The sequence below is a fragment of the Chamaea fasciata genome, unplaced genomic scaffold (assembly GCF_029207755.1).
Source record: "Chamaea fasciata isolate MVZ Bird 193981 ecotype frontalis unplaced genomic scaffold, bChaFas1.0.hap1 SCAF_3, whole genome shotgun sequence".
In the NCBI taxonomy this organism is placed as follows: Eukaryota; Metazoa; Chordata; class Aves; order Passeriformes; family Sylviidae; genus Chamaea; species Chamaea fasciata.
Genome location: NW_027094088.1, coordinates 6023159 through 6050693, shown reverse-complemented (window position 1 = coordinate 6050693; position 27535 = coordinate 6023159). Strand labels below are relative to the sequence as shown.

At 42.9% G+C, this 27535-nt stretch overlaps 1 protein-coding gene across 3 annotated transcripts; it reads left to right on the top strand.

The window, feature by feature from the left end:
- Positions 1-1832: 1832 nt before the first annotated feature.
- On the top strand, positions 1833-26732 carry BTBD3 (BTB domain containing 3). Of its 3 annotated transcripts, none has more exons than XM_066177812.1 (5): positions 1833-2042; positions 17171-17435; positions 17991-18081; positions 18502-18620; positions 22545-26732. In XM_066177812.1, the coding sequence occupies exons 1-5, from the start codon at positions 1919-1921 to the stop codon at positions 23575-23577; spliced, it is 1632 nt and encodes a 543-aa protein (XP_066033909.1). In that variant the 5' UTR covers positions 1833-1918; the 3' UTR covers positions 23578-26732. The 3 variants fall into 3 exon arrangements, with proteins under 3 accessions (XP_066033909.1, XP_066033911.1, XP_066033910.1); XM_066177814.1 differs by lacking the exon at positions 1833-2042 and adding an exon at positions 5963-5991; XM_066177813.1 differs by lacking the exon at positions 1833-2042 and adding an exon at positions 6254-6327.
- The last annotated feature ends 803 nt before the right edge of the window (positions 26733-27535 follow it).

The following is a 27535-nucleotide window of genomic DNA, read 5'->3' as shown; positions in this document are numbered from 1 at the left end:
TCTTTTTTCTTTTTTTTTTTTTTTAATTAGGAGTTTTTGCTATCCTGATCGTTGCATTTGTCCATTTCCATCAAATCAAGTCAAACTAATGACAGCCAGATGGTCACAGCTCTCAAGATGCTTCACTCAGGGCTAATCCATCCCTCTTGCACAGAATCAAGGAGCAGAGGGAACCTGTTGTCTTCCTGCAGGCACCGAAAGGATGGGATTAAAAAATACACGTTTACTCAGCAGGAGGAAAAGCCAGTGAATATCACTGCCACCAGCTCTCCCCATGGAGCTGAGGTCAGACTACCCACCCCATTAAAACACTGTCATCAAAAAACATGCCAAGGGATGGATGGGGAAGAGGGAGTGGATATCTCCAGTGGATAAACAAGGCACGTATGATCTCAAGTCATTTTGCAGGAGGTTAAGATTCATCCATGCCCCCTCCCACACGCTGTGCAGGTGCTGTGTGCACCCTCTTGCACACCCTCTGCCACCTGCTTGGTTCAGAACCCGCGTGCACAAAATGACCAAGGGCGAGATTTCTGTGCAAACCTTTTTGCTCTGCAATAACAGACTTGATTTGTTTCCAGCAGCTCCTGATAACACAGGAGTATTAATAATGACAGCACTGTATTTAAGAAGAGGTGGGTCAAGCTTGTTGTGATCACTTGAATGATACTTGAAAATTATTACAGGGTGCGCCCATTGTAAGTTGGGATAATTAAGGCTGCTGCTATTAACACTCTGCCCTTCCCTATTGCTGGTTTAATTTCCTCAAACAGTTTTACATCCTACTCCTCATCCTGCCTTGAGGTTTTGCAGTAAAATCCAATAATCATTTTTCTTTCTAGTTTTTCTATTAAGCACCAGCTTATTCCATCATCAGAGCTCAGAAACAAGTTAGGCCTCCATGGGCTGGACCAGCCAGAAACTGGGGGAACTTGTGCAGCTCTTTCATCACATCCCACAAGCAGCTGCTTGCAGAGACCTTCCCAATTATTAAGAGTATTTCTGAGGACTTTGAGGCAGACTTGAACACTCACAGATTTTGGGAGGCATAACTCATCAAGGACTGGAGCAGATATTTTGATTCTCTGTTTCCCAAGGTGAGGGGGAAAACCACAAGTGTGCTGCAGCTCACCCATATCTGGAAAACCTCAGGTTCCCATCTTCCACTTCTTGATGGACAACCCTGCTAGAAAGAAAAAAACTCATTACCACAGATTGTGGTTCCTTAATCATAGGAACAAGAAAAACCAAAAGTGTCTCATCTTTTTATTTCTATTTTTTACTGATGGAAGCAGAAGTTCGTTCATCTGGTATTCCGACAATGGTGTCTCTGTAGTTTGGCTGGTTGAGACAAAGTTACAAATTAAGGGAAGCTTTCCTCCATGCTTTTTAGTCTCTGGGGACATGGACACTCTCTCTGAGACAAACTTTGACCTCTGTCTCCAAAAGACAATGCTGAAAAGCAGATTTTTTTGGTTTTGGACCCTTTGATTTCCACCAAACACCTTAGTCTGGCATGTTTGATAAATGCAGATGTTCCTGAAATTACTACAGGGACTTCAGCTCTTTCTCAAGCTCTCAAGCTTTGGCTAAAGGCAGCAGGGATCAATCTTCATGCTGTCTGAAAGCAAGTTTTGCTAGCAAGGCTGTGATGGGATTTTCTCTGTGGTCAGGCTAAGCTGACCATCTCCATTAGCAGCCAGCATTGGGACAGCTCCTGTGAGGCTTTTTTCCATGTCTGAAACTGTTTTACAAGTCACAGTGGCCAACACTTTCACATCCAGGCACCAAAGGAAGTGGCACTGCACTCTGCAAATAGAGAGGCAGCACCTCTGGCTGCCACAGGTATCACCAATGCTCCTGATGTAGATGAGAAAAGGTTAAAAAGCACCTGGAGTGTTCCACCTGGAGCCTAAGGATGACAAATTTCAGCTGTAAAGGCTGCAGGAGAAGCACAAGCTCTTACAATGGAGTCCAGGAGCTTGATACAGAAACTGTGTCTGTTGGAAAAGGCCTTGTGAGGAGTGACTGTGCTGCTGAAAGTAAGTGATTTTTTGGGGGGATGGGGAAAGCTGAGTGTGTGTGGTGAGACAGCCTGGACAGTCCTTGACAGGAGATTTCAGCACTCACATAGGAGTCAACATCCCTCTACTATTGTAACACTTTCCTCCCTTGTGATGGACACTGGTACCCACTTGTCTAGGGATTTTAATTTTGGAAAGGTTAATGACCGTTTGGTTAAGCCTGAAAGGGTTTCTGCCCCAAATCTTGGCAGGAGGACAGGACTGGGAAAGATGAGGAAAACCATCTGTGTCAATACACTAGACTGGAAATCAGCATCCTCTAGCTGCGCTTTCACAGCCTGTGTAACCTGACCTTACGGGTCAAGGGGCAGACAAAATTCAACACCATCTGCTATTAGTTAGTTAATACTTAACCAAAAAATTGGGGTCAGCAGCCTCAATGAGCTACAGCTGGAGCTGGAGATAACAGATTTGGCTTTGAGAGGCATCCAATACCTGAATCAAACCAGGGGATGTTATAACCTCACTGGAGTTGTGCTGGGATGATCCCCCTGGCTCTGCTTCATGCAAATGTCCTGGGGCCTTGGGATGTTGATACATCTTCCTCCAGCTGGTCCCAGTTTGGGAGCCCAGTTTCCAGCCTATATAGCTGCAAAACACCTGGGTGCTTAGCCATGTGCTGTAAGGATCTCATCCTGCCTGCCAAAAGCTTCCAGCAGCTGCACAGGCTAATTTTACAAGTCAGGTGTTTGCCTTTGACAGGCAACTCTTCATATCTTTATGACTAGACATTATTATATTGTTCTTTCATTTGATAACTGCTCCAGTAATGGCTTCCATTTGCAGTAAATCTCGTGTGCTGTCTTTTTTTCCCCACTATTAAACATAAGATGATAACCTTTGTGGGAGGCTGTGCACAGAAATTCAGCGAAGCTTTAAGAGGTTGGGGAGGAGGGGAGATGTGGAGGGGAAACGTGGTCAGCGTTAGCAAAGTGTCTGGTAGGAAGATGCTTTTTGGAGGAACTAATTATGCCCTGGAGCACTCGGAAGAACCTACGCAGCCTGCAAGTTCAACCGGAAAATGAATATTTAAACGGCTCTTCAAGTTAGTAAGTCTTTGGAAAGCACTGCTCAATACCTGGAAAATAGACCCGCGACACAAGAACGGATGACTCTGAATGTGACTCAATGCAAATACTCGGCTTTTTTCACCACCACCACCACAGTTCAATGGCTCTGGAAACACCAGCTAAAAACCTTTGATCAGTTCTCCCCAACACGCAGCTGGTTGAGTTTTACCTTCCCTGCTAGTGCAGCCCTTGGTTTGCCATAGGCAATGCTGGATCTTGTCCAGAAACCTGGGCTGGGATGAGGCAAGACCCCAAAGCTCTGAAGGAATGTCCCAAAGGCCTTCTCTGCAGCTGCTCTTGGGCTGTGTCTCGCCTTCCTCATGAGCTATTTTATACAGGTTCTCTATATACAGTCACCGTGGAGGGTTGAGAGCACAAGGAGAGATCAAACCCTCAGCAGCACCGTGAGCTTGGCACATTAACTCCTCTGTTGGAAGATGGTTTTGGTGCCCCTGTGCTGCAGCTCTGGCCAGGTCTGGCTTATCTGGTGGCTCATTTGCTCTGGAGTTGAGCTGAAACCTGTCAGCAGACTGCAAAGCTTGGGACTAAAGGCAGCCCTGAGAAATGCAGCGAGGTGTGTTTAACCCAGACAGGTAACCAGACAGGGTAGTGGTGACTGCAAGTCCATGTTCATACTGGTATTAAACCAGGGCCTGGGGCTCTTTGGGGGAAGCTTGGTAGTCATGGTCCAAACCACTCGGCACAGCCGAAAAACTGGGCTGGAAATGCAGGGAGAGCCAAAAAAATAATCAAAACAAATGTTATTGAGTGGAGCCCCCAGTTCGGGTCCCCCGACTAACTCTCAATTGGAAGCGTATGTGCAGAAAAATCTTAGAACCACAGAAAGGATTGAGTTGGAAGGGACCTTAAAGGTTATTTGGTTCTAGAACTTCACCTTTTAACTCCTGTGTGTGCTGGAATTAAAGCCAGAATATGTTTTCCTACTACTGGGTTTTGATTTCAGGCTGCAGAATAACCTCCTCTAACCTGGAGGAAAAGTCCTCTCCTCACAACTTACCTATCTAAATTACCTCCATTGCAAAATGGCCCTTTACCTTCAGTCTGCAAAAAGGATGGAAAATTGCAGTGTTTTCCTTTCAGACAGTGATTATTTTGTTGGCTTCCCAAGTCCCAATTAAATGATCATTTACACACTGTAATTTAAAGTGTATGCTTTGCAGGTAAAATCCATATAGCTATAAAGTGTGTGTGTGTATGTGTGTGTACAGTCATTATTGTTGCTGTTTGGTTTCTTCTCTATTTTAATAGCTAAAATATTAAAATGGGAAAAGCAAAGTGCTGATTATCCACAGATATGCCTAATTTCACATTCTGAAGGTATCTGCTAGAATAATGTGTATATAATATAGGCAATGAGTGTTCATGGGAGACTAAAGCTGGAACACAGCAGCAATTCCAGAAATAATTGTTTCTTCAGAGGGAAAATAATAATAAAAAAAACCCAAACCCAAACTTGCCCTAGAGCTTCAAGCAAAGCCTTTTGCTTATGCTTTTAAAAATAAATGCTAGCAATGCATTTTAATTTCCCACGTGGCTACATACACTGGCATTATGAGAAATCCCTTATTTATGAAGCTCCTGGACAATCCTGGGTGCGGGTCCTGAGAATGCTCCATCCCTCTTGATTATTTTTTCAGCAGCTCAAAAATAAAATGCTTTGGTGTTTGGGGTTGGGATTTTTGGTTGGTTTTGTGTGTTTGGGGTTTTGGGTTTTTTTTTAACCTGGGCACCCTATGAGCAGCAGGATAGGAACGGCTCCTGCAAGGAAGGATGTATGGCACTAATCTCTTCTTGTGAGATTATTTGGGAAAAAACAAATAAATGTGAGGGGGAAGAGTGTTTCTTCCCTCAGGCTGCCTGTTGTTGGCCCTGGGATGAAACGTGGCTGCTGCAGCCTGAAGAGTTTCTCCTCTAATCCGTTGGGTTTGGGGGTTGTTTGGTTTTTCGTTTGGGGGGTTTTGGTGGGCTTTTTTGGTTGTTTGTTTGTTTGGGGCTTTTTTGCTTGGAGCTTGTGAATAACTGTGCACGAACCACCACAAAGATTTCAACTACCAATTATTTTTCCTTATAACTTTTAATCTAACTAAGCTGCTGTCTAAAGGCAAGGGTGAGCTCTTTTCTTCAGAGATATCGGTGCATGTACAGAAAAACAAATTTTTTTTTCTTAGAGGGCAAATGCTCAAAGTAGTTGATTGTGATAAGCCATGAGTATGCTGGAACTTTAATGAGATTCCTGACTTTAAAAAAAGTAATTTTTAATTTACGCTGTTTTTTAAAAGGATGTTGTTAGGTTTTCTCCCCGCTTATTTCATCTCATACACGCGGAGTGAACATGCTTCAGTTCAGGCACTGACAGAATTTTTAATCAAAAAAAAAATTAAAAAGCGGATTTTGACTTTTATTAAAGGTGTAGCTAGCCTGTTTCCCAACGTAGTTGCGAGGTGAAATCATAGGTCTGGGCTGTATGAATACGCTACAACTTCGGGCACTAATGTGATTTCTAATTGGGAAAAGAAGAAAAAAAATAAACAAAGTTGTCAGTTTCCCAACTCATTTGGCAGGTGAAATCCCAGCTCTCCGCTGCGGCCGGGATGCTGTGCCGTGGTGCGAGGGGTGCCCGCAGTGACTCCCGCACGGCGCGGCCGCTTTTTAGGGACGAAATCCCTCCCGGCGGGGCCGCGCGCGGCGGGGGCGGGGCCGGCACGGGAGGGGCGTGGCCGGGGGGCGGGGCCGCGCGCGCGCTTCGGCGGGGCGGGGCCGCGCGCGCGCGGCGGTGCGAGGAGGGGCCGCGCGCGCCGCCCCGGGAGCGCCCTCAGGTCAGTGCGGGGCGGGGGGCGCGAGGGGCCGCCCGCCGGGGGACACCCGCGAGGGGACACCCGCCGGGGGATAGCCGCCACCCTCCGGGATGTGGCGGCGGATCCCGCTCCCCTCCCGGGCTGCGGCGGTACCGGCGGGGAACGGGCTCCCCGCGTCCCGCGGAGGCGCCGCCGTGAGGGGCGGGGCCGGGCGGGGCGGGGCCGGGCGGCCGCACCTGAGCGCCGGCAGCGGCGCGGAGCTGGCGGAGCGCGGGCGGGCGGTGAGGGGAGCGGAGCTGCCCGGCTCGTCTGCACAAAGAGCCCCCCGGGCACGGCCTTTGCCTGGTCGGAGTGGCGGTGCGTGTCCGCAGGCGGGTGTCGGTGTCCCCTCGGTCGCCCTTTGTGCGGCAGCGCGGTGGGTTGGCGGCGGTGACCCCATGGAGCGGGCTCGGGAGGAGCCCCGGTACCCGGCTGTGCCCCCCCAGGCTGAAGCCTCCACCGGGAGGCAGCCCAAAAGTTGGGGTTTGGGGCTTTTCTCCTGCTTAACGTAAAGCTTCTTTTGTAAAAGAAGTACTTTAGGCATTAATTCGGTAAACTTCCCGGAGACACAATTAATAGTTGCGCCAGGTTTGGCATAAATACCTCCCTTCCTTCCCCACGCTGTTGGCCGAACTTCCTGATGTACCTGTCTCTGAAGGTCCGGCAGTTTCACCCGCCTTTACCATTCACCATTTTCCTGTTTGTTTGGAAAAAGACACCTGTGAACTTGGAGATTTATAAATTCAGTTCCTTGTGGTGCTTCCTGAGTGCTGAAGCATTTTAAAGCAGGAGGGAGTAGTGGGTTGTTCTGAGTCCGAGGAAAAGTTTGAGGTTAAGATACCTAAGTGTTCCTAAACTGTGTTTACTAACATGCCTCATTCAACAGGCTGTCTCATCTGAGAAGTGCTGCTGCAGGATTTTTGCCTTGTACTTAGTCCTCGCCGTACTTTGTTTTCAGCATGTGATGCGTGTGTTAAATTTTAATCTTCGCCCTGGGTTTTTTGATTGTTTTTTTTAATAGAGAGGTGGTACTGGCGTATAGGTGTAAAATACTTTATTTGGCGTTGCTTATACTTTTATGCCAGAGTTAGGCTCCAAATAGCTTTTATTTTAGTGGGAGAGAACTGGTCTCACCACTTCCTAGAGAATGTATGTGCAGGATGTCACAGTGCACAGTGTCTGGGGCTTACTCAGTAGTTTAGTTTTGCAGATCAAATCTCTTAGGGCCTTAATTTGAAGTAAGTTCTGCAGGATTCCCAGAGTTGAATGTTGACTGCAGTACTTTTTGGTTTTTTGTTTGGTTTTTTTTTGATTTTTTTTCCCCTTTTAAATCCCCCACAGTAAGTACTCTGCAGCTAACCACACAATAACTTCCCTTGTGTTTCCCTGCCAGTGATCCTCAGCTCTGCCCCAGAGGAAACACCTTCCAGAAGCAACATGGGATTCTTTTAGCTTGCCCTTTAAGGCTGGGGGAAAAAAAATGCAAGTTGCAACAGTAATTTTTATGTTTTGGTCACTTGCTTGTTAGACCTTGTGAGCAAATTGGGTTTTTTTTCTAAATTTATCCAAGTTACAATGAAAGCAGTAGTGCTAGGGTAGGCTCACGTAAAACAGAGGTCCGATGATGATAGGCCATGTGTTCATGTTGTCAGAAGAAATTTAGATCCCCTGTTGTAGAAACCTGTGCAGATAAGCTTTGCAGCAGAATATTGTTTATGCCCAGCGTTAGATTTCTCTGATAATTCAAAATTGTTCTGCCCTGATACTGTCTCTGGTAACTCCTCAGAGTTGACTGGCTGTTGTTCTGCTTTTCAGATGTTCAGGTACCTGAGCTGATGTGGAAGCTCTGTTTTGTGAGGCATTTAAATGAGTGATAAAGCAGCAGTTTCTGTCTCAAAGGGCTGATAGATGAGGCAAAAGAGGGAAGCAAGAGATGGGAATCTTGGAAGGAAAAGATTACAAGCTTTTTGTGGTGGAAATTGTCAAAGGTTGTGTTTTCTGCCATCACGCTGAATTCCAATCCCCTACCTTGGTTACAAAAGCACTTTTTATGTGTGTGTCAGAAAAATGAGGGGGGGAGGCTTAAGTAAGACATCATTCGAATTTGAAAACTTCCCATTTGGGGGGGCCTGGCTCATCTGTTTTCTGAACCTGCTGTCCTCTCTGTGTTTGATATCTCTGCAAGCTGGTGTGAAAATCAAGTGAGTCCAATGTCTGGAAAGTGTTTGCATTGTAAAACCCTGGGGAGCTGGTTGGTATCTGTGAGTATCTGCTGTCTGTCCTGGCTGTGTGGGGTGAAGACTGGCAACAAACAGATTTGGAAGGTATCTTGAGACATCACCTTGTCCAGCCCTGTTGCCTGTACCCTAAGATAACCTGTTATCCTGAATAAATATTTCACTGGAGGATTATGTACCGCTTCAATACCAGGCTGAATGACTTGTTGATAACATCCTTCTGTGACAGGATATTTATGTACCAGGTTACACTTCGTAACCACCCTAGCTACACCTTCTCCTCTTCACATCCAAAGCAATTTTAAGGAGTAATTTTATTTAAAAACTGCATTCTCTGGAGTTAGAGCTGTCCTGTCTCTCTGCTTGGTTGCAGGGGTTTTCTGAGGGTTTGGAAAGAGAGCACCTCCTCAGGCAGGTGGCATGTTTGCCTGTCTGAGAGGTGTGAGGATTCCTTAGAGCTCTTTGCCTTGACACTTCTACGAGACCAAAGTGATACTACCCCATGTATGCCAAGAAAAATGCTATATAAAAGTTCATAATATGTAAAACTGATGGGTATTTATCTTGTACAGTTCCTTACTTATGCTGTTCTTTTTGATTACTTGCCCCTTCCTTAGTTCCTTTATCTACTGCAGTTTATCTACACAGTCTGATGTGTCACAGAGTTACTGTGAAGAAGAACATTTAAGATGTCCTAACATCGACAGACAAATACATATTAAGGCACAAAAATATATTCTGAAACTGGAATTTGAGCAGTATGTATGTGTTTTTCTTGAAAATTCATGATGGTGCAGTAGCTACCACTTTACCGCTTGTAAAGACAAGGAGAGACTGATGGAAATACTGAAGCATAACTGACTGCTAGGGAAGGCAAGTATGACTGAACTATTTGCAGCAAAGGAAAATAAATCTGATTTTCTAAAGCAGTGGATATGAGAAAAAATTGGGAACATCTTTATCTCCATGTGGGTTCAAACAGAGGCTGTGCCTGCTGGGAGAGTCTGGAATTGGTTAAGGGCAAGTAACAAAATCCACAGCTTCTAACATGTGGCATAGGGAGAATCATTCCAGGACAGTGCAGTTTAATGGATGTCATGCCTGGTTCCATTCCTTGAACTATTTGGATTAGGTTCAGGTTAGCAGTAATCTAAATTTCTCATATCTAAAATTTTGTGTTAGTAGATAGTTGTAAAATCACTGCAAGAGTTGTTAATCATTGGTTTTAATTTTCACTTTTGGGAAGCAAGAGCCACTGTGGCTGAGAATGTGTGTCTCTATCAAAGGCTTGGTTTACCAGTGCACTGACCTGTTCCTCTTTCACTGGCATGGTCTTCCTCTTGTGCGATTTAAAACGCAGTGGGAGCAAGAAGCTGTACCAGACTTTTCCCATTTAACACACTGAATGCTTCTGGCTGTGATGCTCTGCTGTGAACACACAGGTGGCTGATCTGCTGTGAGGTTTTAAGCTGCATGTTCCTTGCCTAGATGTAAAACACAAATTGGCATGATGTGGTTTCCATGACAGACCTGTACGTTACAACGCCTACCCAAGCTTTCCAGAAGTCCCCTCTGTTTTCCTTACCCTTGTTGAAGGTGTATGCATGACAGTCCCAGGGGACTGAAGTGTGCAGGCCACAGAGCAGGTGTGGTTGTGCACTGTAGCAATATCCTCTCCCCCTCACTTGTCCCACTGGGACCCTCAGCACAACGCTGTGACGTGGTGAACAAAGGTTACCTGCACATGAAAAATGTAGCCCTTGAGCTATACACCAACATAATCAGCTGTGGTGCAAGTTCCCCTGTGGATACTCATGGAGCAGTAACTTCTGGTGCCGTTGGTTCTCACAAGTGAGAACCTTCTCTCTGAGGAAGGGCTTGTTTGCATTTTTCAGACTTTCTGTGTGTAGGGGAGCAGAGGCATTTGGGAACCGCTGTTGTGCAGGAGCAGGAACAGGAGCAGGCAGCTCACAGCCCGCCCTTCAGAGAGCCCATATTAATTTAACTATTCAGTTTGAAAATAATGGTTTGTGAGCCAAGTTAAAATTAGTAAGAGGTTTGTCCACAGAGGCGAGATCTGTCTGGAAGATTGGAAGTTCTGTCTGTAGTCATCTGATCTGACGTCTCCCTTGAAGCAGGCAGCATGTGAGTGCTGATTGTAGTGGTGGTTTTTCTGAAGTGCACTAAGATCAGTAGCTTCTTTCTCACAGGGCACCGAAGGATCATTAAATGCTAATGACTTTTGATTACTGTTGACCTTGGTCAATTTAGAATTAGTGACCTAGAGACGAAAACCACTGTATCTCATTACCAATTTCCTGAGCTATCTGATCTTTCCTTTGTGAGTCAGTTTTGGTAAGAGGAAAAGTAGAATTAAAGTTGACCTTTGCCTTAGAAAAAGGGTTGAGTGCTTTCAGGTTTGCAATATCATGTTTATAAATAAATAAATGGCAGCCACTAAGAAAGAACTCATTTTTTGACCCCAGAGACTGTCAAGAGCAAAGCTCTACGCGAAATGAAATGGACAAGCTCGAGTAGCCACGATGGGGAACAAATGCATAATTTGTCTCTTTTAAATTAGTAGCAAAACAGTTTATCTCCTGTAACCTTGAATTGAATTATCATCTTGTGGTTGCAGGTTTTCTCTTCAGAGAGTTCATTTATAAGTCTTGATTTTACTTTGAACTATCAAGAAACCAGTTAATGCCCACAGAATGCATTGCAGATTTTAGTCTGGGGTATTTTCTTCCTGCATCTCCCGAACTATGATATTGGGGAATATGTCTTAGTGGGTTTGTAAAATCCTATATTTTGTGCTGTAATGAAACTTTTGACATTGTTTTGTCAGAAGAGAAGGGCATTGTTATGCCCAGAAGAGAATGTCTATGGGGTAATCCACTGTAACAGGATCAAGTATATTGTTCACTGCAGGTTGTTTAAATGTAGGCCTTCCTTGCCACAGTTGTGGTTTATATGGACTGTCATTCCTGCAGTAGGCATGGTCTTCAAATCAGAATGAAAATACAAGAAAATTTGGAACTTTTTTTCTTTTTTTACTCTGATACATTAGCTGTATTTATTTTGGTCCATCGGGGAACAAAACTTTTGACTTTAAAAGAAAAAAACCCAGCATAGCAAAGTGTTTGGGGCATAAATATTAGGTTATTCAGCCTCTCACTGAAGTTAAATTGCAGGCTTTAAGCAGGTAAGCAAGAAAAGTCACAGGAAAAAATGAGAATAGAAGATGTTGCAGTTGAGGTAGGAAGAGGTTCATGGAAAGTGACTTGAAATCCACAGAAAGTGCACATTTATTTGCAAATAAACATAGGGGTAGATATTAATCTTAAATGTTTTGTTGTGATTGCTTTGTCTCAAAGTGGATATTGCTTAAAAGATAAACAAACAAAAAGAAGTATTTTACAGTTACAAACATAACACATTAGAAAGATTTAATAGGAGGGCTGCTTTGGTAGAGAGACTAAAAACAAATGCCATGTGTGCTAGCAAATACTGCAGGAGTAAAAAATAGTTGTGAATACTCATTCTTTAGGTTTCTATTTTATATAATCAGTTTGTGTTTACCTTTTGACTAGCCTGCTCAGGACTTTCTACTTTTGTTTTCTTTAAAGCATTAAGGACATTTAAGAAAAAAAAAAAAGAAGTAAAAGCTATTTTAGTGGATAATGTTATGCAAAGTGTTTAAATCCTCATAAACACTAAGCAGGTAAGAATATTTGGTAACAAGTATGTTGCTAGTTGGCATGAGTGCTATAGAAAAATACAATTTAACTCTTTTGGACTTTGTTTTGAGGCTCCTAGTCTTGGTTCAAGATGTAATTCTACCCTGATACTATTCTACTCTTTCACAGCTCTGGCATGTAAATGCTATGTTTTTAGCATCTATTTTGGCTTCTTTGAGAGTCTTTACAATTTTGCCCATCTTTCTTCCTGGTTTTGGTGGTTTGTTTTTTTTTGGGTTTTTTTTTTTGTTTTTTTTTTTTTTGGTTTGTTTTTTTTTTTTTTTTTGGTTTGTTTGTTTTTTTTTTTTTGGTTTGTTTGTTTTTTTGGTTTTTTTTTTTCCGTACAAGACCTTACTAAGACTTCATTGCCAGCTTTTCCATGCAGCAGCCAGAAGTAGATGTCATCTTGGTTTTTTTCCAGTGCTTCCAATAAGAAACTTGGGAGAGAGGAAATTGGAAGTTTTTGTCCACTGCAATGCACTTTTTTGCTTGAGGAAATGAAGAGTAGAGCTATCAGTCCCCTGTCCAAATTTGGTTTTACAAACAGAATTGTTGGAATGGTGATTGGGAAGGACTCTTCCAAGTAGCTGAATAATTTATAGATAGGTAAACAGAACAAGGCACTGCAGCTGTGTGGGTTAGGTTTATTGAGGTTTTCTGTTTGTTTAGTTAGTTTTTGAACATGTATATTCCATTTTTAAATGAGTGCTTAAAGTTAACTTCAATTCAATGAAAGCTAGCAGTGGACAGACAGGTAGAGTTGTTAAACAGTAACATTGTGTATTTATTTTGGTGAATCAAGATGTGTCATATGAAATTTGTTTTCTTGTAGGGGGAAATTCAGAATTTAAACAATGTTAATAATGCATAGGCATAGTAACTGCCGAAGAAGACATTTGGCAACTTTACAGAAAAAGAAATTTATGCATTTCCTCATTGCTTACTAAGAATTCTTTCCATTATTCATGATGGGGTTGTAACAAACAATTGGGAATTTTGATGGGAGCTTGTTTTTCATAGACTTGTCTAGCTCATGTTACTACATGAGGAACAGGCCTGTAAATGAGAGATGTACAAAAACTCAGCTTATTAGAAGGAGAAAAAAGATAGAAACTCTTTGGTATCATTGCTATTGCAGCAGCCAAGACTGATGAAGTATGGGGAAGAATACTCCCATCAGCCCTGGAAATTAAATTGATTTCTCCATTGAAAGTTATCTTTAGAAAGGCATAATTATAGCAGTAACATGCTATTAAAAGTTGTACCAGGAGCTGGGCTTTACTGTGACTCCTGTGCTGCACAATGTGTATCATGTTCTTAAGGGTTAAATAAGCGGGGATGGCAGGTGTGTTACACACACTTGGGTTTGAACAGCAAAATTGCTGCTTCAGTTCACAATGTTTCGTCAGGAACCGATTTCCAAGGGCTCATAACCTGCTCCTAATATTTTGGAATGGGCATGTAACTTGGTGTGTAGTATCTCAGACTGGGAATGTTGTCTTTTGCTTAATTCTTCTCTTCTGACATTTTGAGTACCCATTAGGCCAGTGTTAAGATTTAAGCATAGAATTTCCTACACCCTTTAACTTGAGATATTTCTGGTCTGAACTGCTTTGCTTGTAAAGTAAAAATTAATGTGCCTTTGAAGCACTGTGTTTCCCTTTTTCTCAGTTGTATATATCAGGTTTAGTTCTGTTAATATATAATTAATGAAGAAAAATGAGACTTGCTGAAGAAGATTGGGAGCACATTGTAATAAGATTTCAGAAATGGATAGATCTCTGGGTCAGAGAAGGTCAATTTACTTGATCCTCTTGTTGGAGACAGACTGATCTAAACTGGGGATTTTGACTGGTCTTTCAACAGGCAGCAGTTCATGGGGGTTTACTGACTGCCAGTGTATTGATTTCTAAATTCATTAACAGTCTTTGTAGAGTAAAAGAACAAAACACCGTTGTATGAAAATAAATGGAAGCTGCAGCCAAAACAGAAAGAATGGGGAATGAGAATAGCACTGACTCTTTGGGGGTTGTTTTTCCCATTTTACGTCCATCTAATGAGTGGTTTCTGAGACTTAGTTCCTGAGGTGATGGAGTGCAGTGGAAGGTGGTGTGAACCTGTAAGAGGTTTGTGGTTTTACACAGGAATTCTATGAAAATCTAAATCTGTTTGGACTCTGTTCTGGAATCAGTGCTCTTTTCCAGTTAGAGCAGGTCGGGTTTTGGTGGGTGGCTTAAGAGCAGGCAAAGATGGCAGTTTGGCTTTTTACTTACTGGGCTGGATTTTTATCCTGTCAGGCAGATACTTCTCATCTGCTGGGGTGTCTCTGACTTTTGAGTTCAGGCAGAACATGCTTGAGCTGCAGCTTCTCTCTCCTTTCCTTTCCCAGAAAGCACAACATGCTGTGCATGTGTGATGTGTTCCAGAACTCAAAGGTTGGTGGATTCCTGTGGATTCACATTTACGATTTGCCTTTCCCATATGGGGTTAACTGGTCAGTCTGTCCCTCATTCTCTTTGTCTTCTGAAGCCTCCCAGTGACCATATCTGGTGGGTGTGTGTTAAAATCTTTGGATTTGTCCTGATCATTGGTTTGAAGAAATGTGCAGAGACCTTGATTTTTATGTACTTGGGGAGTCTATAAAATGGATTTGTGGAACGACAGTCAAATCTCCCAGCCCCTGCTATCTTTTGCCTTCTGCCAACTGCAGTGCTGAGAACCAGATTTTCTAGAGTCTGTGGTTTTCTGTATCTTTAAGAGGTTTTTTTTTAAGATTTCTTCCTTTTGAAATGTTTGTCCTGTGCAGTGGCAAAAGGGTTATTTTTGTAACTGGAAGGGCTGGAAATTTACATAAGGAGAGGAAAAAAAAAAAACTTACACAAACTCAACAAACTCTAATTCTGTGCTAGGAATACCTGCTGTGTTCCCGTTATAAACATAGCTGTGAGCAGTTATAAGATCCCATCTGTGGGCTGAGTTTTTTCTCCTTTACCCCTTCTTTTCCCTCTCTACAGTTGAATATGGTTTAGGTTTTTAGTTTCCCTTTCTAATCAATCTGTTGCAGCTAAAGAAAAAGCAGGGAGGAGAAAGAAAAGGTTGCTAGAAATAATTTCTTTGGAAGTTACATAATCTCCCCCTCGATGTATTTAGGAACGTGTCTCTGCCTTTCAGCTGCGCCAGGCATAACCCACCATCTTCCTTTAAAGCAGCAGATTTTGCACTAAGGTGTTGGATTGTGAAATGCAGCAGCTGAGGCAGGGACACATCTCCCTGTGTTTCCCCCTTCCATGAGCAGTGCCTTCAGATGGAGAGGACAGATGTGTCTGGGAATGGCACCGTCCCCAACCACTGCAGCAAAGCCTCCAGAAGGCCGGGGCGTGCTGTGAGTGCTTCCTGTGGAGCATCCCCCAAGGAGACCTGGTAATCTTTGAAATACCTGCACGCTCTTCAAGTTAAAGATGTTCTGAGTGTGTGTTACACAGCCACAGCTGTGATTCAGGCACTTGGGATGGAGGTTGAATAAATAGCCGAAGTAATATTTCTGTTTGAGTCAGTGACAGATTTCTGTCAGGGGCTTCAACAACATTTCTTCGCCAACCTTGTATCACTTTAATTTCCCCGCTGTACTCTTGTCCAGCAAAACTAATTAAGGCAAAATGTGGCTAAATTAGCTTTGAAAGCAGAGTGTGTTTTTCTTTAAAACTGAAAGTAATTATGAAATCATATTTTAACTATCAGTTTCTCAGTATTTTAAGGTATGATATGTTGACACGTACCAATTTTTTTCTTATTTCCCTGCTTTTTTTTTTTAAGTGGCTATGCCTACTTGGTCGTTTTTCTATACACTTGACCTGCTGTTAAAGAAATCTGGTATAATTTAAGTTCTGAATAAACTAATGACTAAAAATTAGACTTCTTTCCTATTTAAATGGTTTGGTTGGCATAACTAATATCCTGTTTATTTCAGAAAGTGTTTGTGGACGAAATCGTGCTGTGTTTGCATCTCGAGGAGTGATTTTTGCCTGAGACTCTAAATCATTCAGACCTTTTCATTTAATGCTTTGAAATATTGATTAAATATATTCACTCTGGTTTGCTTTAATGTGATTGCACATCTAGAAGTTTTCTTCTGATGTGGTGCAGCCATGTCTGGTGTAAGCTGGCTTAATTAGCGCTGCTTGGTGATTTGGGACCCCTGTCAAAGGCTGTTGTGTTATCTGGAAACAGAAGGAGTTAAAGCTGAAGCTGTGACCTCATCCCTGTTCATGTTACACTGGAGTAGGAGCTGCGCTGAAAGGGATTGTTTGGCTGCATCCCTGTCTGTGCCGCTGCTTGATTGCTTTAATTCGGTTCCGATATCTGTCACACACTCGCTGAACAACTCTTACAGTAGGGATTTGCGGGAGTGCTAGAGGCAAAGGAAGCTGTGCTAACATCGAGTGCCCGTGGAAACGGCTCCCACGGCGATAGACTCCGATAGATCCTTCTACCTGATTTCAACTTGTTACTGCTCCGCCTGTGGAAACTGAAGCGGCACCGAGGAGAGCTCACACGCAGAGCAGCACGCAGGCACCCGCGGCCAGCCGTGCGCTTACGCAGCCGCGTGTGCCATTTATTCCCCGGTTCCCACGCCGGCTGCGTGGGAGCTGCGGGAGCGCCGCTGTGGCTTTAACGTGGGAGCGGCGCGGGCTACAATAGGTGTCACTGTGTGCGAGCCCAATCGCGCTCGGTGCCTGCAGCCATTGGCTCCGCGCTGCCGGCTCCGGCAGTCCCAGTCCCGCTGCCAGCCCTGCCCGCACAACTTGGGCTCGCCGGCAGCCTGGCACCGCCGCCGTGCGCTCCTCCTGCCCTCTCCTCTGCCCGGGCTGTAGCGCGGCCAGGCGGCTCCTGATCGGGAAAGCTGGAAAGAAGGAAAGCTGGCAGGGATGATGGGGATGTGTTTAACGATTCAAGTACTGGATCAAACTTAAAGTCAGTTTCTTACTCGGTGCGCTGGAAAGGTCACCTTGTCTTGCTGGAAGAGAAGCAAACTCTCAGTTCTGCTGCTTTCGGTGTGACAGCTTCCATGTACATTCCTAAATGTTTCTAGCTAGTTAGGCTGTCGGGCTTTACACACGGGTATACTCATGGTAGATGAGAAAGGAAAGAACATGAAATGTCTCACCTTCTTCTTGATGCTTCCAGAGACGGTCAAGAACAGATCTAAGAAGAGCTCTAAGAAAGGAAATAGCAGCAGCAGTAGCAACAGCAAATTACCTCCTGTTTGCTATGAAATCATTACCTTGAAGACCAAAAAGAAGAAGAAGATGGCTGCTGATATTTTTCCCCGAAAGAAACCAGCTAACACTAACACAACTGCTGTCCAGCAGTACCATCAGCAAAATCTCAATAACAACAACACTATTCCTGCACCTAACTGGCAAGGACTTTATCCAACCATCAGAGAGAGGTAAGTTCAGGGCAGTTTTTTGGTGTTTGAATGGAGAGGTGAAAAGTAGCAAAGTGTCCTGAGTGCATTTATTTGCTGAAGAAAGCAAGGTTATGATTTATTTGTTTAGGTTTTTTTTTCTCCCTGTGTCTGCGAAATAAGAATTTTGGTAGTGGAAAAATATTTTAATATCTCTTTTCCAGTCAGTGTGTCTGTTTAAGTTAATAAAAATGTTGCTCAAAGCTGCAGCATATGCATAAAGGTTTCCTTTTAGACCTCAGTGGGGATTTTCAGTGATACATGCGCTGAACTTTGATTTCTACTTCTTGGAAAGTTCTCAGAAGTTTGGGGGTTTGTTTTATTGCACACTCAGATACCACACGCACTTTTTCCTCCTTAGTATTTTCCCTGGTGTATCTGTGCAATGATGTGTAAAGTAGCTTGACGCAAAGTGTGACCTGCTTCTCTCTGCTAACAAGCAACTTGAAGTTGTTAAAAAACCAAATTTCTTGGGTCTGGGGGCAAGCAGAGAGAGTTCCTGGGTGCCACAAATTAACATGCAACCTCTGTTTGTAGAAATGCAGTGATGTTCAACAATGACTTGATGGCAGATGTTCATTTTGTGGTCGGGCCACCAGGTGGGACCCAGCGGCTGCCAGGACACAAAGTAAGCAACAGCTGCACGATCTGTTGGGGTGGGGAGAGCCGGGGAGAGCTCCCACAGTTTCAGCAGGACAGAGCATGGGAGGGGAGGCTTCGGTTAAACAGCACATTTGTTGGGCTAAGGCATTAAAGTTAGGAATACTGCTTTGTGCTGTTGATTAATACTGCTCTTGAGATTTCTTAGAAATTTTTAACTTCTGTGGTGGAGGTGAGTGTTTTCCAGTAGCTAATGCATCTACGCCCAGGAGAGTAAAATACAAGGAAAATGTGTAATTTGTTCTTAACTTGGACTTCATTTCTTACTGAAGTGTGTCTGTAGAGCCTGTCAGTGCAGCCCAGTATGCTCAGAGTGGCTCTCCCACATTGTTTGTGTTGGCAGTGTTTTCAGTTCAAAGCATGAAATAAGATTTCCCTTTCTCAACAGTATGTCCTGGCTGTTGGGAGCTCTGTATTCCATGCGATGTTTTACGGAGAGCTCGCTGAGGACAAAGATGAGATCCGTATACCAGATGTTGAGCCTGCTGCCTTTCTTGCAATGCTGAAGTAAGCATCATTCATCTGCTGGATGTGTGTTCCTGTCTGATGTACACATACACTGCCAATGTCGTAGCTGAAGTATTAGACTTGCATATAAACAGAAAGAAAGCAGTCACTTGAAATATTCCTCCTTTTTGTGTTTTAAACTTTCGCCTCGTTTTGCTCTCCCCCCCTACTCCCAGGCACACACGTATTAGACTAATGTAGGCAGTTGTAAATAATGACTTTGACAGGGGATCTTTGGGCACATTGTGTACTGTAATGCCTATCGATCTGATTTGTCACTACACGTTATACAAAGGAATGGAGTTACTAAAAAGATTTGTCAGCTGTAACAAAAAACCCCAAACCAACTGTTCTACTTTGTAAGCATAGAGAAAAGTTAAAAATGCATGCACAAAGCAACCCCCCCTCCCAGACCCAGTAAATTGCTGGGTTTGTAGATTGACATTGTTCCAGCTCTTTTATAAACCTGCAGTACGTAGGTCTTGTCTTAGAAAAATGACCTGAAGTTATTCAGTATAGCCTCTGAAAAATAAATTTCTCCTCATGTATCATATTGATGTGTTTGGAAAGTGATAAAAAGGCTGTTTACATGACTAGAGGGTTTTATCTAACAAGGACAACGAGTCAGTTTACATGATCATTATTTCTCTTCTTGCAAACTGCATAAGAAATGCTCTCTTTTCCTAAATGGGCATAATGAAGCAGCTTCCTTGCTGAATTGTCCTTGAATGTATCTATAAACTCTGACTGTCAAAGAGAAATGCCCTATCACAGAAATGCTATGGCTCTGAGGTGTTTTTTTTTTTTCCTTTAGCTTAAATAAACGCTGTTGCTTTCCTGTAGAGAAAATACATCAGTATCTGGTAGCAATCCCTTTAATATGCTGCAGGTTTTCTTGCATGTAATGATATAATCACTAGCTAGCAATTTATTGTATTTCATAGGTTGTTTTGATTACCTTGTGATTACAGAACAGTTTCTCTTTCATTTTTAGTGTTTCACTGGCACCCTAGATGAACATTCATAGTTGCATATAGAGTTTTTATAGGTTATCATCCACATCAGAAATGTTCTGTGCAAATATTGGTAGCTGCCAGGAGAGCTCCACAGATGTTCTGTAGACTTGGAATATAAAGTTAAGATATGACATGTAAGGAGGTGTATTATGGATCTTTGCTTTGGGCCTTCTTGAGTTTGTGGCAGAGCTCAGACTTATGCTTTACTTTCATGCTGAATTTTACAAATCACAGATACAAGATACTTGGATTCTTCCAGCTTTCCCTTTCTTTTGCAACAGCAAATCTATTTCACTGTAGCTAAACATGATGTGCTGTATAAAAACTGAATTTATCATTAAGAAATGTGTGCAGAAAGCAAGCCTAGAAAAGAGAATATCAATGCTGACATCTAGGTCTTGGCATATTATTTAGCCCATGGCAATTTAGGAAACTATCTAGGAGAGCATGGCCAGAACCATGGGATTCTTCACCTGCTCAGCTTTTATTGAAAAAACCCAAAAGACCAGGAAAAGTTTGTGGTCAGTGTGGCTGTTGAGATAACCTTGCCAGTGCTGCCTTCCCTGCCGCAGTGTGGCTGAGGCTGCAGCATGCCCCGGGGTCTGCAGACACCGGGATGGTGCAGGGAAGGCACAGGGATGGTGCTCAGCAGTGCAGCCTCCCCTGAACACAGCATCCACTGCATGTGGAGCTTAGGGGGAGCCACCATCCCCTTCACTCTGGGAAACGGTCCCTGTGAGTGTTTCTTGCTGCTGCTGTGAGCCATGGATGGCACAAGGCTCTGTTGCCACAGAGGGAAAGGCTTTGCCCAAGCAGCCTCTCCTTCATACACTTCTTTCTGTATCTTAAACTTTGTCAGCAAATACATTTAGCTTGGGTTTTTTGGTTTTGACATCTTGCTGGGTTTTGTTTGTTTTGGTTTTTTTTTGCCCTGGGCCAGTGAATTCTGATGGCATAAACATTTTTTGTGTTTTATTACACAGTGGGCGTTCTGAGAACAAACAAATTATTTCCAGGTGTAAATAGGAAATACCATGTCTACCATGGTAGACATTAATTATTCTTCCAGTAAAACTGCTTTGACTGTTCTCTACAGTTCTAAAAACAGGGTTAAACTCATAGTCTAGCTGCCAAACTGAATTGGTGCATTAATGTATTATATCTTATCTCAGTCTTGACTGTTCAAGTTAGAACCGTGATCTCATCTCATCCCAGGCTGAATGTGTTACTAAACCATCAAACCCCGTGGTCTGGCAGAATCCTGTGTTTGAGAACAGGGTGAAACTGGAATATCAGTAATTGCAGACCAGAGCTGAGGTGCATTGGCAGAGTGAGAGGTGTGGAGTATTGCTGACAGCCGATCTGTGCTGTCTCTGCTGTACATCAGTGATATTGGTTCTTTATTTTCAGAAATATTAAAATAGCAACTTTTGTTCTATTTCTATTTAAAACAGATGTCATCGTTCTCTGCTGTACTAGCAGGCGAAGAGAAGTAATAGAAGGGAGGAAAAAGTTGGAGAGCAATGAGGAGAATCATAAAAAACAAATTCATTGAAAATGGAATTTTTTGAGCGATAAAGGAGCTAAGCCTGTAACCATTGATATACAGATAGGTTCTTTGGTTTCACAAATAAGCTGAAACCAAGTAGTGAAGACTAAAAACAGGCTTGGCTCTATGTAAGTTTTCTTTTTCTCTGTAACCTCTTAGATTTTATGTTGCTGGAGCAGTATCTCCTCTGTGCGTGTTTTCCAAGTGTGGTATGGAGGATACTATCTTACAGCTGCAAAAATGCAAATAGTTATTTACAACTATAATCAGATCAGTGTAGGTACTAATTCCTCTTTATAGGCACATCTGTTCTGCAGAAAACTCGTTGTGTAGGGAAACCTCTTAGCTAGAAAAATTTAATTAGTACAGGGTTGCATGCAACTTTAGCTTTTCTGGAGGAAGACACTTTTATCAGCCATAACCATCAAGACTTGCTTGTCCCTGTGAAGAGTGAAATTGCATTTGGCATGGTTTTAGCACATTGCATTCACCAGCTGCAAATGGGGCCCTGAAGCATGAGATATTGAAAAGAACAAACTGTACAATGCTTCATTTCTCTGAGCAATGAATCCCAGCAGTTTAGTCACATAAATAGAATTTTACCTTCATCTCTTCCACCACACTACCATAGCAGTAAAGCTTTTTTCATCCTTATGCAGTGCAACTGAGTGAAAATGCTGTGCTAGTTGAGTTAGGATGTTTTGAACATTAAAAACCTGAAAATCTTCCATTTCCTATATGCTTCATCACCCTCTGAAAAAAACCAACCAAAAACATGAGCCCAAACAAAAAAGCCACCTCCGAAAAAACCCCAACCCAGTAGTTACAGAAATGGATAGCACCTGATATATTTGAATAGCATTTCTCTTCTTAGATTACCGAGTTACTCCCTACGAACTTGTTACCATTCCTGTGTTTGTGCATACACCTCAGTACCCTATGGTTCACCATCAAGGGACGTGCAGTCCAGGGACTCTTGATTACATGTATTCCAGACTCCTGGGGTAGCTGAGTGAGGCAGCCCTGCAGGGGCTCCTGCCTGGGAGCCAAGGCCGGTGTGGAAGGAGCACAGGGCTGCAGGGGTCACAGTTTGTAAACAATTATCTCATGGCGTGCACCCCAAATGAAAAGTTTGATTCACCTTGGATTTAAGCCCGTTCTCTTCCGTGGTCTTAACATTAAGTGCTGAATTTTTTTTTTGTACTTTCTTTCTGGGCTTGATCAATACTCCCCAAAGCGCCGCTTGGTTTTAATATGGGGCCATTTAAATATTCCTTGTTTCTGCTTTTGTATGAGTTTGTTGTTGACAAACTGGCGTTGCATTAAGCAGCAGCGTTACACCCGTGTGCTTTATTTCAGGTACATCTATTGTGATGAAATCGATTTGGCTGCAGACACCGTCCTGGCCACTCTTTATGCTGCCAAGAAGTACATTGTCCCTCACCTGGCCCGTGCCTGCGTCAACTTCCTCGAGACAAGCCTGAGTGCAAAGAATGCCTGCGTGCTGCTCTCCCAGAGCTGCTTATTCGAGGAACCCGACCTGACCCAGCGCTGCTGGGAAGTGATTGATGCCCAAGCTGAGCTCGCTTTGAAGTCCGAGGGCTTCTGTGACATTGACTTTCAGACACTCGAAAGCATTCTCCGAAGGGAGACTCTGAATGCCAAAGAAATCGTTGTTTTCGAGGCAGCTCTGAACTGGGCTGAGGTGGAGTGCCAGCGACAAGAGCTGACGGCCACCATAGAGAACAAGCGCAAGGTTCTGGGCAAGGCCCTCTACCTGATCCGCATCCCCACCATGGCCCTCGACGACTTCGCCAACGGCGCCGCTCAGTCCGGGATCCTGACCCTCAACGAGACCAACGACATCTTCCTCTGGTACACGGCTGCCAAGAAGCCGGAGCTGCAGTTTGTCAGCAAGCCCCGGAAAGGCCTCGTCCCTCAGCGCTGCCACCGTTTCCAGTCCTGCGCCTACCGCAGCAACCAGTGGCGCTACCGGGGCCGCTGCGACAGCATCCAGTTTGCTGTGGATAAGAGAGTGTTTATTGCTGGCTTCGGGCTCTATGGCTCCAGCTGTGGGTCGGCAGAGTACAGTGCCAAGATTGAACTGAAGCGACAAGGGGTTATCCTGGGCCAGAACTTGAGTAAATACTTCTCGGATGGTTCTAGTAACACTTTTCCCGTGTGGTTTGAGTATCCGGTGCAGATTGAGCCCGACACCTTTTACACAGCGAGCGTGATTCTGGATGGTAACGAACTCAGCTATTTTGGACAAGAAGGAATGACAGAAGTTCAGTGTGGGAAGGTGACTGTTCAGTTCCAGTGCTCCTCGGACAGTACAAATGGCACGGGGGTACAGGGAGGACAAATTCCCGAACTCATATTTTATGCTTGAATGGGAGTGTGTGGATACAAAGCATTTTGCTATGAAGAACCTGTCTGGTTCAGGCCTACTGACACTTAGCTTTTTATCTGCAGATACGTGATCAGTACAGGGAATATGTAACTAAATGCTGTGGGCAAGTTCCTGGCTTGCTGTACTTGTAGCATCGTTGGTGATTAAGTGTAATATTTAAACTGGAAGCTCATAGAAACAAGAGTGTTTTATAGGCTTTGTAAGAGAGGTGGCTGTTTGCTGGTGATGCTGACTCTTCTTTTGATGCACCTGTGAATCACCAGAGGACATCCCCCTCTTGTATCTCACTAAACACTGTCTTCATTGATCCATTTTCTCTTTCTCCATTTTCTGCTTTCTGCTTGTATTGGGGAGGTAGGCATAGAAAATGAAGAGCCTTGTTTTATAGCTCTCTCTGCTGTCTGCTCTGCAGAGTTTAGAGATTCCAGTAAATCAAGCTGCTTTTGACCATGGGGCCTGAAAGAAGTCCTTCAGTTATAAGCAGAAAAAGTGCAAGTTTAAACCTTCATCCTGTGAGATTCTCCTGCAGCCAGCTGTTTGGGATGGCTCCAGGGGAAGATGGGGAGAAGGAAGCATCTTTGAGGAAGCTCCATGGCATACTGACCATGTCCCCAGTGCATGGACATGTTCACAGGGAGGAAGGGATGTGGGCTTGACAAGTTCCTCTTGGAGTTCATTTTCTAATGGGAATTTATCTCAATCATCTGACACAGGATAATTTTTTGTTTGTTTTGGGTGGATTTTTTTTCCTTCCTAAAGGTGGTAGAAGCAGATTTTAGAGGAACAAAATCTTGACTTGGATTTTTTTTTTTCTGTAATACGAATTTTTTTTTTTTTTCTTTTATTACCAGTTGAAATTTAGACAGAGACAGAAGATTCCCAACTGTGGTCAAATTACACTTAGTGTATACCATCAGACAGCAGTGAGGGGGAGGAAGTCTCCTCTAATGGGTTATTGTTGGAGCTCTTGCAACTGCTTATGGCTGCACATCAGTCAGAGGATTATGTGGTACAGAAACTTTTCCTTGCCTGAGTTTTTTCACCCAAACTTCCTGTTACATGTCCGTTTCATTTTTGCAAAAGTGTGAGGGATACTCCTTGTATCAGGGAAGGAAACCAGTATAGATTAGAGTACAGGTACTATTGAAACATGAGCAAATCCTTCATCACTGCACTGGGACAGTTGTTCCTCAAAGGCTACACTGCCTATTGTAAAACATCTCATTCTTGCTTCACCTCCAAAGTGGGTTTTGTTTGTTGTGTACCTTTCAACAAATTGAGAGGACCAAATGATTCTTTAGACCGGCTGAAGACGAATGTTACACTATATCAACACATTAATGTAGCATAACACTAAATTCACTTGTCAGTTCTGTAATAAAAATGTTTTTCTGATATGATTTCTTACCAGTTTTATACTATTACTCTTAAGTGTTGCTTGATGGTTGGAATCCTGGCCCCCGGCCATCGGAAAGTGCCAAAATTCATCTTTGCACTGCCCAAAATACCATCTGAAGTAAAGAAAACTGGAGTGTAGTCATCAAACACTTCATGGCCAAAGCCCAGATCTTCTCTCTAGGTAATAAAAGGAGAGCCAGGTAAAAAAGTACCCCACAGGATTTATGCCTTTTATCCATCTTAGCATTTAATGTTTTGTATACATGCATACATGTGTGTGTAAGCAGCGCTCTTTCTGAAATGTAAATACCCTCAAAATACATTAAAAAATGTTTTGTTTTTTGTAACAGATGTACATAATCCAGACTGTTTGTGAAATCTAAACAGAATGCTCCATGGAAAACTCCCAGGGAGAGATTTAAAAAAACCTCCAGTTATTTATATTTAGATCTGCAGCTGAAAATAGACAAGAGTATAGATGGTATGGAGTGGAGAAAGAGTTGCTGAAGAGATCGTAAAAAGGAATGATGAGGTAATGGTCATCTACTTTGAGACAACATCTGAGCAGCAGTCCCATTTATTTAGAAACATTTCAAAGCAGAGAAAGATGGTAATCAGCTGATTAAGTTTTCATACAGCAAGTGGCTGATGCAGATGTAATTACTCTGAGTGATGAGCAGATTGACAGGTTGTTTGTAGTGAGCAGCGAGCTGCATTCTAATTTGTTTGGTAAAAAAACACATGTGCCACAGCTGGTGGGACAAGTCAGAGAGTACTGCATTGGTTTAACTAGTCTCGGGTTCTCACTTTTAATTTATTATTTGTTTTGACTTATCTGCAAACAAAGGTGATGTATCTGCTGGGTTCACTGGCTGGAAGAGAAGTTCAGAGATCAGAATACTCGGTAGCTGTAATGTGTAGAAAATGAGCTATTATTTAATTATTGTTCTTATTTGATTCTTTTACGAAGTCTTTTTGACGAAGTAGGATGAAAGCAACCTCTAGCTTAATTCCTCTGAGTCCATTCCAGGTTTTAGGAGCTGGTGCAGGGAAAGGTTTCTAGTGTGGATGATCACACAAAGGCACCCTAAACACCTTTTGATGCTCACAGCACAACTTGCTTCTGAGCACTTTGTGATGCTAACAAGTACTGGGATGTAAGAAGGTGACCAGTGCCACTCACCTTGGGACATCAGGGCACTTCAGTAGGTGTCTGAATGTGGATTTGGTTGGTTTAGCAGAAGCACCCAAGCTTGAATACATTGATTGACATTTTGCAAGCATCAGCCATATCAGCCTGGAATGTAAACATTGTGTCCATAGAGATCACCTCGCAGATTCTGTCTAAACTGTTCCTGGCTGTCTTTGCTACTTGTATCTTTGATTCACTGGTGAGAGGAATCTGTGATAAGAGAGTATAATGTAATATACTTTCTGCATATCTAAAATAGTATTTAAGTAAGCATTTTAATTTCCACACACTTATTGCACTGAACTGGGTTTTGGTTTTTTGTTGTGATAAACTCGGCTCACTTCAGGTCCCAGCACCCATTTGTGCTGAAGCAGTGTTCAACCTTAGCAGGCTTACAGCATTATTTATAAAGGACAGATATATATAAATATATGAAGTACCTCATGTTGAATGTTATTGTACTGTATCTTTAATGTCACAGTGCAGATCTTGTTGGACTCATGAATGTGTATAATCACGTTAAACATAATAATAAAAATGATTCTTAAATGGTTGTTTCCTGCAGTATCTTTGAAGCATGAGCTGTGAAAGCCCTTACTTAGTTATCTCTTCTAACAGTTCCTATTGTTGTACAGTTGTGCAGGGATATTTGTTGAGCTTATGCATTCAGAGATCTTTTGATCCCCAAAGAAGCAAAAGTCTGAGGAAAAAACAAGGAAGAACAATGAAAATGTTAATCAGTTACATTGTAAAAAGGTTGACAATTAAGCTAATGAGCTAGAGTGAATGAATTCATTTATGTGCTTTATGAAAGACCTTGTCTACTAGCATTAATATTTTCATGTTCTATTAATATTATTAAGCGTGTGGAGATGAAGGGGGAGGGTCTCTTGTTTATTCTAAAAGACAGTTGGCACAGGAAGGGCCATGCTTTTCAGTCTCTGATGTATCAGAAAGGACATGGTTAGTGCCAAGAGGCTGTTCTCTGCTGAAAAGTTAATTATATAATATTATTCAGAATTCTGAGTATTAACAGTATTCTTCCAGGAGATTTGAGACTTCATTTTAAATGACTTCACTGACTTTTAAGGTCAGTGAAGCTGAAGCATCACTTCCATCATGTCTATCTCCAAGACCTATTACTATCTAATGATAAAAAAATACAGGCTGATGGAGAGATATGGGAATTTGAGGAAGTCTACCCCAGAAAAAATCCATACCTTCAGAGTTCATCCAGAATTCTGACTGAAGCATGTTTACAGGCATCAAGTTTGCCACTTTGAGTAGGTAAGTCTTTCTAGAATTCTTACTTCAGTACTTGGCACCACACTGCTCCATTCTTGATCC